The following is a 12446-nucleotide window of genomic DNA, read 5'->3' as shown; positions in this document are numbered from 1 at the left end:
ACTGTTGCGCTTGGGACTGGAACGCTAAGGGTCTTTCCAGGTCAGTGCGGATGCTTGAGGTGCTGGATCAAAGCAGGCACTGTTAAGGACAGCTGCATCCGGGCGCTCTTGCCGCAAGCTGTCCTCCGAGCCAGGGGTCCTTAGGTAGGAGGTTCTGGGTGACTTTGGACGTCCGTTCATGCTTGGTGTGGGGACTGCTTAGTGCCGGGCCTTGCAGTTTTGATCTTTTCTTCTCCCGGAGTCGAGGCCTCTGCTGCAGCCATGTTACGCCAGATCTTCGGTCAGGCCAAGAAGCATCCGAGCGTAAGTTCGTGACCCGTTTTGCAGTGTTTTTACTTGTCCATCCTGTGTCCAGCTGCGACTGCCTCAGTTACCTGGGGACTTCCTCATTCACAATCATTAACCGTTCTTCGGGGCTGGACCTTGGCTCACTTGTGATATTCTCCTAGTTGTCCCAAGCCCTTGAGTTCTGACCTTCCACGCCATGCATTGAGGGGTTTGGGCTGGCAGGCGGAAGGTGAGGGATACCTTGGAGGAAAATAAGCCAGTGAATGTGGAACAGTCGGGTGGTTGCACCTTCTTGTAAGTTGGTCCTACCCCGGGGTAGTGGTGCGTCGTGTGGGTTAGAGATCAGCAGGTCAGGATTCCTGTTTGTTATGCTGTCTCTTAAAGACCCTTTACGGCACTGCACCACCAGGCCTTGTAGCAAATACAAATGTCTGTAGTCTTGGACTTCTCAGTTTGCTTGACGTCTTGAGATTTGGGGGGAGCTTGGTAGCGCAGAGGTGAATCAGAGTTGTTCTTTTTTGTGTAATTTTTCCGCAGCACATCAACGTGCTTTGGTCCTAAAACCCAGTTTCTCAGTCTTTATTTTAAACCCATTACCTAACTACAAATTAAGCATGGTGGTAATATGTCTTCAGAGATTTATGCCTGTAACCAATGTTTGTCATAGGTATGTTTATATTTGGTCTATTTATTTCACAGAACTTATGTTTTTCATAACCCCTATATCAAGGCAGGCCAAGAAGTTGTTTTACAAGCCTCGAGATAAAGGAAGCTGGGAAATTGAATGAGAACGTGTATAAATATTAAGAGAGGTGGAGAAGACTTGACATATGTTCCTGGAAATTTAAAAATTTGAATCTAATTTTTTTCCACATTAAACCAGAACCCTCTTCACGTCTTTTGGAAATTACCTTTCTTTCTTTTGAACACAGTTAAAAGAAATCGTACTTCAATTTAAGGTTTACCTTTATTAAGATTTTAAAACAAGGTAGAAAAATACCAGTTTGAGACCTGAGAATCATTGTGTAGGAATTAACTCTAGCCTTTCTTTTATCAGTATCTAGGTATTTGAAGCTGGCCATTAATTCTCACCTATTTTGTGTTTGGTTCTAGTTGATCCCCCTCTTCATATTTATTGGAGCGGGAGGTACTGGAGCAGCACTATATGTCTTGCGCCTGGCATTGTTCAATCCAGATGTCAGGTAAGTGCTTAAAAACGTTTAGTGGAACTTTGATGGTTTATTAAGCTGGTTTGGGAGCCACAGTCTTTAGGGAGGCAAAATCAAGTAGTAGAAAGAGTCTGTTTTATAGGCTTCTATAGGAAGTTCAAATCCTGTTGTCATTTTCTTTTCCTGGGTCATAAAATTGTCTAAATGTCTTTGAATCTCATTTTTGCCATCCGTAAACTGCTAATTATTTGGAGAATTCTTGTGAGAATTGAGATAACTATTTTTATAAAATACTTAATCAGAGTTGCTGATGCATGTAAATGTTTTTTGTCTGCTTTTTCTCAATAAGGAATGTTTCCTTTTGAAGTTAAAGAACCAACATGCAACAAAAAGATTGATGTATTGTTATTCTGTACTTTTCTATATATCACTTCTTTAGGGAAAGCCAAATGAATTTTCTTTACAGTTTTTAATGTTTTTGTTTATTTTTGAGAGAGAATGAGCAGAAGAGGGAGCAGAGAGAGAGAGAGGCAGAATGAGAAGCAGGTTCCAGGCTCTGAGCTGTCAGCACAAAGCTGGATGCCGTGCTTGAACCTACAAACCACGAGATCATGACCTGAGCTGAAGTCAGCGCTTAACAGACTGAGCCACCTAGGCATCCCAAAAACCAAGTTTAAAGTTTCCTGTGAGAGGGATAGGGACAAATACACTGCCCAGGAGGCTCTCTGTTCAACTCTTTTTTCTAATTAACTACATGGGATTGCTAAATAGAGTCTATCTCTGTTTCAACTCTACTGAAAACCACATCATACTCAATCTAATAGAAAATGAGATCTATTCAAAATATTAGCTCCTTAGGAAATAGAAAACTATTTTAAATAGTGTTTTATTACTATAGTAGTTAATAATTGTTTCTTTTAGTTGGGATAGGAAGAATAACCCAGAACCCTGGAACAAATTGGGTCCCAACGATCAATACAAGGTAAGCTATAAAATTGTTTCAGAATTGCTAGGAAGTATATTTTAATACGTTTTCTCATGTAGTAGTGTTTTTCTTTTGAAATTGGATGTACATGTAAAATTCCATTATAATGAACTTTGAGGAAGTGCTAGATTGTTTTGTGAAATTAAAATGGCATGTTTCCCTAGCAGATATTTTTTTCTAAGGATTTTTTTATTCACAGACCTTAGACTCTGGATGTGAAGTTAAGATAATGTTTTCATTCTACTGATTTTATGGGTAAAAGAGGTGATAGAGCTATCACATACCATTTTCTTAGATCTTGAATAGTCTAGTGCAGTGTTTTCAAACTTCAATGTACATGGGCCTCAACTGGAGAGGTGGTTAAAACACATACTCAGCTCCACGCCCAGAGATTCTTACTTAGTTGGTCTGTTGTGGACACTAAGAATTTGCATTTCTAACAAGGTTTCAGGTGATGCTGATGCTGCTGGTCCATGGACCACATTTTGAGTAGCACTATTCCAGTGGATGGTTTGGTTGGCTGTTTTTTCTTGTTGGTATGGTTGAAATATTTCAGGTGAGGGTAATTAGGAAAAAATGAAATTGGTTGAAACTTAAATTTTACCATGAATCTTCTAACTAAACTTTTAACGTCTTTCCGAAAAGTAATTTCTGGAACTACTCTTTCACAGAATGAGTTCATTGACTGAGACTTTATTTATTCTGTTGAGATATTGGCATATAAAATTATGTAAGCTTAAAGTATACAAGGTGTTGGTTTGATAAATTTTATATTGCAATATGATTACTATAGTAGCATTAGCTACTACTTTTATCATGTCACATAATTACTGTTGTGTGTGTGTGTGTGTGTGTGTGTGTGTGTAGAACAATTAAGACCTAGTCTCTTAGCAGCTTTGAAGTTTATAATGCAATATTGTTGACTATAATTCCTGCGTTGTGTATTCGATCTCTAGGATTTATTTACTAGTTGCAAGTTTGTACTCTTAAACAACCTCTCCCAATTCCCCCATCCCTGGCTCCTGGTAACCACCATTCTACTACTTTTACATGTGTAGCTTTTTTAGATTCCACACGTAAATGATATATCATGCCTTATTTATCTTTCCCTGGTGACTTATCTTACTTAGTATAATGCTCTTAAGGTCCATCTGTGTTGCCACAAATCTGAGACCATTTATTCTCTAAATATAAGTAAGCTTCCTTATGTGTCAAAATTTTGCGTACAAAGACTAACTCTGGAAATGTTAAAACCAAGGGCAGCTTTATTAGGGTAAAATTCAAATTCCATACAACTTAACTATTTAAAGTGTATAATTCACCACATGCACTTTCCTTGGTCCTTCTACCAAATTGTGTATTAGAGGCTCTGGGTAGGTGTAGTTCAAAAAGCTCTTCAAGTGATTATGATAATGAAGGCAAATTACCAGTGCCCTGGAACATGATAACACATGTCAGTATAAGGACATGTGAGTTGGAAATGGAATGTTGCTGCAACAAAAATCTAATTTGTTTGGCATGAATGGGCTGAGTAGCCATGACACTTATTTCAGGTCTGGAAAGATGAATCATTATGTAATGGCAAAATATTTGATAAAGTATAACCTGCTGTAACTTGGAAGGTAGACTGTGTCTAAAGAAGTTTGTTATAGAAAAAGATTTTGGAAAATAGGATGTTAGTAGACTGGTTGTATTTGCCAAGAGATGAACTTGTAGAAGAATTGGGCAATTTGCAAGCAGAAATAAAAGGGAACAAAGTCCAGAAAATAAGCCCAGAGTGAATGAAGCCTGCTACTGCTTCTAAACGCAAACAGTGAAGTAAACTAGATTATTTTCTTTATCATTCACTACTCACCTAAGAAAATTGGGGTTTGGGTTTTTTTGTGGGGTTTTTTTTTTTTTTTTGCCTATTAACATCAGGTTTAGCCTCATGACTGGAAAATCATCAGTGAGGGGACATGATATCTCCCATCTCTGAACCAGTGTGTGGTTCCCCCATTGTTCTTTGTCATCTGACCTGAGACCAAAATGGACATGTAAGAGTTATTCATTCAGCCCAGAATTGCAATGAAGAGAACATGAAGCAGTCAGCTTACAGATGGCATATAATGCGAGTGAAACGTAAACCTTTGTTGTTGTAAACCACTAAGTTTTGGGGGTTATTTGTTGCTCCTTTGCAAATCTAGCCAAATGTAGACAAACAAGAGGACTAAAATAGGATTTAATCATTAAAGACCCAGCAACACTTCTCACTTGATTAAATGCCCCAAGCCATGATCAGAATATGTTGTGCCTTCCCAGTTATTGTTCCAGAGACCTTCAAGGTAGCCACCATTAAATGGAGAAAAGGAATGGGGACATGGAAGCTGAAAACTAAAACAGTTTTGAAAATTAACTCGTTACTTCAACAGAGAATTTTGATGCTGACACATGGAAGCAAAAAGAAGCAAATACGTCACAAGCCTGCTAGTTTTGAGAAAATTGGCAAAGATATTATGACCTTTCCACGTTGCATGAGTATAGGGGTTTGATCCTGCTTCTCATTCACTGGGGAGTCCTATAACTTGATCTTCAATTGCGTCTTTCGTAAAGTAAGAACGAGTAAGGCCGTGATAGTTAAAATAAACATAAAGCATTGTGCCCGGTGTCTGGCATCCATTAGAAGAACCCAATCAGTGTTTATTTTCTTTATGTATAGCTTGTAGTTCTTTTATAGTTTTCTTTCTAATTTTGTCAACAATGTTAAGGATAGCACACAATTTGTTTCTTTTAAAAAAATCTCCTTTAGATTCAGTTGCTTCATAAGAATACTGTCAGAACAAAGATATTATTGCCCTGGGTTATTTGCACTTAGCTGTCTATACAACTTTGTGTATATCTCAAGGATAAGCTTTACAACCTGAGAGTGTTTCTTTTTTAAAAAACTTAAGTAAAATAAGAATTTTTCAGTTAGAGATCAAGAAGTTAGGGTATGTTTGGAAAAATAAAGAAAAGGGTTTGAAGAAATAATAGATACAAATTTATGAGCTGTTTAAAAACCCTGAAGAAACTTGATGATTCTGCACTTTTAGTTCTTTTGGAGTTAAATAATGTGGTCTCCAAGTAATTATAACACAACCTCGTCAGTGTTCTCTAGCACAGGAATGAGTAAACCCAAGATTATAGCCTTATTTGAGCTTATGTTTATATCCTAATGTTTTCTCAGTAGACACTCTAGAGATGTTTAAAATACAAATCATTTAAAAAAAAAGTTATTGGAGAGGCAGTTTTTTTCTAAAGCAATCATAGATTTTATTTCTAAAACTAATTTCAGTTGAATATAAGGAAATTTTTGGAAATTACAGGCTTCCAAATATGTATTATTTAAGTACAATATGGTTTTGAAACAAAAATACAGGATTATTTAAGAACTTTCGTGCCAGAAGTGGTCAGATGGTCAGATTTTGGTGCAATCTGGCTTAAGAAATTAAGGGAACATACTAACACTGTTCTTTTGAGGTAGATTGAATATTTTTACCTTACCAAAATCCTTAAAGGACTGGAATTTCAGTGTCTTTCTTTGGATGACTTTTATATTGTTAAATATCTGTAATAAAAATTCATGTCTGTAATTGTTGTTACTATAGAAAGCTGAATAAAAATAATTCTAAAACTTCTGTACCATCTGTGTTTTTGATAGATTATCTAAAATATCTTTTTTCTTTTCCAAGTTCTACTCAGTGAATGTAGATTACAGCAAACTGAAGAAAGAAGGTCCAGACTTCTAAATGAAATGTTTCACTATAAAGCTGCTTAGAATGAAGGTCTTCCAGAAGCCATCCGCACAATTTTCCACTTATCCAGGAAATATTTCCCCTCCGAATGCACGAAGTCATGTTGATGTATTGTGTTGGGGTTTACACTGACTAATAAATATCTGAAACTTGATATGTGTCACTTTTTAATACTGAAAATCTGCTTTCAACTTTATAACTAGGGTATAGGAAATAAACTTAGAATTTAAGGAATTTCTTGAGTTTCCATCTGTTTATAATTTGAAAAGAAGACCTTAAACTGTTCAAACACTTTTTACTTTTTGTATAGGCCCTTGGTAACTTCACTAGAGTATATTTAACAACTGAAAGTGGATATTATGCAAAGGTAGATTGGGAAGAGTATTCAAGTGTCTTTGGCATTGGCAAAGTGGAAATATCTGGATTTATGTTACTGACAGATGTCTAAGTATGTGCAGTTGTTAATGATTTTTACCATGGCAGTCTTTATGGTGAAGATTTTCAAGTTTATCAGAAATTGTACTTGGGTCTGAGCTAGTGGCCATTTTGTTTTTGCTGTGCTAGCGTAATCACACAACAGACTGCCTTGTCAGTTCCTTATCTTCATGAGATCACCAAACAAAGTTGCATTTAAATACTGATGTCTTGTGTTAGCATTTATGTATATTTGATGAGTTGCAGTTTTCAGAATTTGCAAATGCTTCCGGTAGACCCTTGAAAAAAAAGGGAGCCAAACAAAATTATTGAATTTCACTTCTTTGAAGTTTATTAACTCAGCCTGATCAGGTTTTACCCTTATCACTTCAGTAAAAATGCTTCTTTTAAGGTTATCCGATGACCTCCATGTTTCTAAATTCAAAAGTCAATTATTAGTAATCACTTTGACCTAACATTTGATAGCTGACATAACTCTTCCTTGAAACATTCTCATCCTGTAGTCTCTAGAACAATATACTTTGTTTTCCTCTGTCATTGGCTTCTCTACTCGGTTTCTTAGTGGTACACTTTCATCTTTGTGACCTTTAATATGGGAATGCTCCAAAGGAAAAACACTTAGGACCTTTTCCCTATCTGTAATCTTCATCCAGTCTCATTTTCAAATACAATGCTGTGGATGTCCAAGGTAATTTTTCAGCCCAGATGTTTTTCCATGTGTATGTTTGTGTATGTATATGTATGTGTATGTATATGTATATACACATACACGTATTCTATGTGGAATACCTATATATTCACTCAACTTCTCCATGTGGATGTCTAATAGGCATTTTAAATTTAACATGTCAGTTCTGAATTTGTGAACCTCTCAGACTCCACATCTACAATCTTCAGCATAACTCTTTAATCATATCAGTTTATAGGAACACCATTCTCATAGTTGAGGCCAGAATCCTTGGAGTCTTAACTTTTTTGAATACCCTAATATATCATTAAGTCATGTTTGTTCTACCTTCAAAATATACCCAGAATTTCACTGTTTTCAATAATTCCTCCCCTATCACCCTGATCCTAAGCCGTTGTCAGCTACTTTCAATTACTAAAATAACATCTCAACTAGTTTCCCTCTCTAGTTCTCAACACAGCAGCCTAAGTGATCTTTAATATGTAAGTCAGAATATGACAATCCTTTGCTCAAAGCCCACCAACATTTTCCCATTTTATTCAAACGCTAGATATTTCAATCTGACTCCTCTTTCTGTTGTTCTCTACATTACTCACACACCTCCACCAAATGGATTTCTTTGATCTTCATATCATGCATATTCTTGGCACAGGGATCTGACCTCCTCTGGTTTAGAATTATCTTCCCCAAATATTGGCAAGGCTTGCTGTCTCACTTTTTCTAGTCTTTCTCTAGTGCTACAATGAAGCCTTCTCTGTCCAAAATTTGCACCCTGCTTCCACCCTCATCACTTTGTATCTCTTCCTATATTTATGACCATCTAAATATGTAATTGGCTTACTTATTTTGTTTGAAATCTCTCCCCTCACTAAAATTTAAGCTCCATCAGGACAAGTGTTTTTGTCCATTTTGTTATATCCATAACACCTTATGGTGGCACTTAGCACATAGTTGGTGTTCAATAAATACTTGGTAAATGGATACATAAAGGGTCAGTTGATTAAGCATCCAGAACAGAGTGTCTAGTCTTAAGTGGACACAAGTGACTCAATGGAGGCAGAGAATCAGAATTCTCTGATGGCAAAACACCTTTTAACAAAAGCGCTCTGAACTGTGCTCCCTCATCACCCCCAGTTTATAATTTTTTTTTTCCCCAGTTGATAATTGTTAATAGGTTTTTAAAATTTCCAACTGGAGCATTATGCTTGTACTAAAACAGCATCTCCTATTCTGGAATCTGAAGGTTATTTTCTTTCACAACACTGCAATCAAGATATCAAGATGAAGAAAGGAAAAGAAGTACAGGCACAAATAAAACCAAATAGATCCTTTTTTTATTAAAAAAAAAAAAAAAAGTCCTTGAGTCCCCGATACCATAGTCATCATTACCAAAACTATCCATTTTTTCTTTCTAATTATAAAAGCACAGTTAAAATAATTCACAGAAAATATATATCTAAGGCTTTTTTTTTCATGGTGTAGAGAATACGTTAGATGCTATTTGTAACTGCTTTCTCAAAAATGCTCAAGTGTGGCATTCAGAATCCCATTTTGACAAATAACAGTTACTGTTCAGTAAAACAAACCATATACACTAAATTGAAGTTTAAATTTCAACTCAAATAATGGAAAACATTTATTATATATATAAATTATATGTACATTTACTACACTTCAACATTTCCCATTGTAAGTTTGTCCCTTTCCTCTGGGGTTGTTGGTAGAATTCATTTTTGGAGGCAATCTCTACTTCCCTTGGTTGTGCAAAAGGTAATGAAAAAAACAAGAGAGGGTTTTAAGAGGGCATTTTATAACAGAACGAAACTAATAACAGTAATAGACATTTTTCAGCTAGGCACCACACTAAGCTCCTTACATGTATTCATTTATTACTAGTTACAACATTGTATGGAAGACTTATTACTCCTCCCCCACCTTTTTTTTTTTTTTTTTTTTTTGACAAAGTAGGAAACGAAAGCATAAAAATATGCCCAAGGTCAAACATGATTAGGAAGTGATGGAGCCAGGATTTGAATCCACAGAATTTGATTTCAGAATTCATTCTCAGAACCCTCTAGAACTGTGTCATAGGGTTGTCTTCAGATTTAAATAAGATATTATATGGAAGAGGCATAGTATATTTCCTAGCAGAATAAACATTACTTATTAGTTATTGTAATTATAAACCCTGGAGTTTATTTCTTCCTTTCCTTCCATCAGAAACTTTAATGCGAAACTTCTTAAAAGCCATGTTATATAAAACTTAAAGAAAAATACTATTTAGTAAAAGCTTATCCAGTTACTACCAATCTGATCAGATGATCCTGTATTGTAAATATCTTTGATTTCAACATCTGAACAAGGTGGACTACCTTTTGTACCAGAGCTTTAAGACTTAAGAAATGGTGTGATTTATGTCTTTCACTAAGTTTGCTAAAGCAGTGCCTACCCACATAGCGTGCCATGATAATGTTCCACCCTCTCTGGTTTGCATTATGACTCAGTGAATTAAAATCTTGATATGCAGGTCATCTCTTCTAGGTTGAAAATGATACTGAGTTACTTCATGCCCGATACTGAAAGGATTCTTTGATGATATATGAATGGCAAATAGCATCTGGAAAAAATCCTTAAGCCTTGCTGGTGTGTGTGTGTGTGTGTGTGTGTGTGTGTGTGTGTGTGTTTAAATCTTAAAAGGCAACAGCTTATGTACTTTATAATATTGTTTTCCTGTTTGTTCCTAACCAGAAAGGAGCTAATACTGCATAAGATTTTTAGACTCCATATTAATTCATACTAAGTGAAGATATTTTGCAAACTTAATTTGTTTTAAACTGTTCAAAGAGTAATTTATCCTTCCCATTTATCTAGTGTATTTAAACTTCTTAAGTTACAAAGCAACTTTGTTAGATTTCTGTAAATTGTTTTAATCCTGTAATTCTTATAAGGATTTTGTCTGATGTTCCCTCATGATTACTTGTAGCAATGGTGTGCTGGTAAGTGCCTAACAATCAGCTCTCTGGGACAAAGAATCCTGATTTTTAGCAATTTTTGCTGGTTCCTGTTACTGGCAGATTAATGCCTTTCCCCTCAAAGTAATCCACGTCCTAATGCCTGGAACCTAAGGATGTGTTAAATTACATGGCAAAGGAAAAGTAAGTTTGCAAATGAAATTGATATTGCTAATCAACTGACTTTAAAATAGGGATGTTTATCTTGGATTATCCAGGACTCTGTATAATCAGAAGAGTCCTTAAAAGTAGAAGAGGGAGGCTGAAGAAGAAAGTCACAGGGAAGTGTGACTACAAAATAACAATCAAAGAAATGCAATGTTCCTGGCTTTACAAATGGAAAAAGGGGCCATAAGCCCAGGAATGTAGGAGGCCGCTAGAATCTGAAAAATCTGAGGATACGGATTTTCTTAGAGCATCCAGAAAGAAATTCAGCCCAATGAGACCTATGACAGACTTCTAACCTACATAACTAAAATATTAAATTTGTGTTGTTTTAAACCATTGAATCCATGGTAATTTGTTGTAACAATAATAGAAAAATAATACACCCACCATGGCAGGGTTCAAGGTACCATGTTGGTGTTACTGATCACAGGTTGGGAAAAGATGAGAACATTCAGCTCTTAGGAACCAATGTGAACTGGTTCCCACACACCACTGAATGGATTCAAATAGAAGTTTTGTTCATTTTCTTCTTCTTTTTTTTTTTTTTTTAATGTTTTTATTTATTTTTGCGACAGAGAGAGACAGAACATGAGCAGGGGAGGGCCAGAGAGAGAGGGAGACACAGAATCGGAAGCAGGCTCCAGGCTCTGAGCTGTCAGCACAGAGCCCGATGCGGGGCTCGAACCCACAGACTGTGAGATCATGACCTGAGCCGAAGTCAGACGCTTAACCGACGAGCCACCCAGGCGCCCCGTTCATTTTCTTCTTATATTTTATGGTAGAATAATAAACTAGAAAAAAATGACTAATAGAAATACTATCATTAAGCCATTTCCTAGTACTTACTTTTTCTCTGGCTTTTTGGCAGCTGGAAGGTAGCTGCAATGTAGGAAGTGAGCAATTGGGGAGGGGAAACGATATGGGACAGGATCATCATACTGAATAACTCCTGAGATGGCCTTTTCATGTGGACTATGGTACAAATGACATCCCATGGAGTTGAGCAAAATTAAGTCTCTAAAATGGTTTTAGATTTTTACACAAATATGAAAACTGCTATTCTTTGATCAAGTGGTTTTTTTTTTTTTTAATTTTTGAGGAGATACTAAGGTTTTTTTATTTTTTTAATTAAAAATTTTGAATCATGTAGGAAAAAGAGTATGGGATTTGGAGTAATATATAACTTGAGTTTAGTTCCTGTCTAGCCAAAAGACCAAAAAGAAATGCGAGAGAGCAAAACACTGTAACAGAAATGAAGAATGCCTTTGATGGTCTCTATATAGACTGGATATGGTTGAGAAAAAAAATCTCTGAGCAAAGGAATATATCAATAGAATCCTTAAAAACTGAAAAACAAGACTGGAAAAAATTAACAACATCCAAGGACTGTGGGACGACTATCAAAGGTGTAACATACATATAATGGAAACATAAGAAGGAGAAGAAGGAAAGGGACAAAGGAATATCTTAAACAATAATGATTGACAGTTTGCTAAAATTAAGGTCAGAAAGCAGACCACAGATCCAAGAAACTTGAGAACACCAAGCAGATAAATTCCAAAACAGAACAAAATAACAAAAAAAAACAACTTATTATTTTCAAACTATAGAAAATCATATTTAAAGAAAAAAATCCTGAAAGAGAAACAAATAAATATGTTAAAAAAGGAGAGTAGAGGGATTCACATAGAATGCTCAGTGAAAACCACAAAAGGCAAAAAAAGAGTAAGAGACAAAAATGGGAACAAAGAACAAAGGCAGCAAACAGAGAACAGTGGCAAATATGTAATACATTATTCCAATTATATCAATAATCACCTTGAATGACAATGATCTGTATGTACAAATTAAAGAGATTGTTGGAGTGGATCAAAAAACAAGATCTGGCTATATGTTGTCTATAGAAGGACATATAGATTAAAAGTAAAT

The 12446-nt window shown here is 35.8% G+C and overlaps 1 protein-coding gene across 1 annotated transcript; it reads left to right on the top strand.

Moving 5' to 3' along the window:
- The first annotated feature begins 132 nt into the window (after positions 1-132).
- Positions 133-6369, top strand: NDUFA4 (NDUFA4 mitochondrial complex associated). Its single transcript, XM_042918905.1, has 4 exons — positions 133-303; positions 1402-1490; positions 2379-2439; positions 6153-6369. The coding sequence occupies exons 1-4, from the start codon at positions 262-264 to the stop codon at positions 6207-6209; spliced, it is 249 nt and encodes an 82-aa protein (XP_042774839.1). The 5' UTR covers positions 133-261; the 3' UTR covers positions 6210-6369.
- Positions 6370-12446: the final 6077 nt, after the last annotated feature.

This window comes from Panthera leo, chromosome A2, assembly GCF_018350215.1.
Source record: "Panthera leo isolate Ple1 chromosome A2, P.leo_Ple1_pat1.1, whole genome shotgun sequence".
Lineage (NCBI taxonomy): Eukaryota > Metazoa > Chordata > Mammalia > Carnivora > Felidae > Panthera > Panthera leo.
Note: the sequence above shows the minus strand (reverse complement) of the source record. Positions and strands in the feature narration are given on the sequence as shown.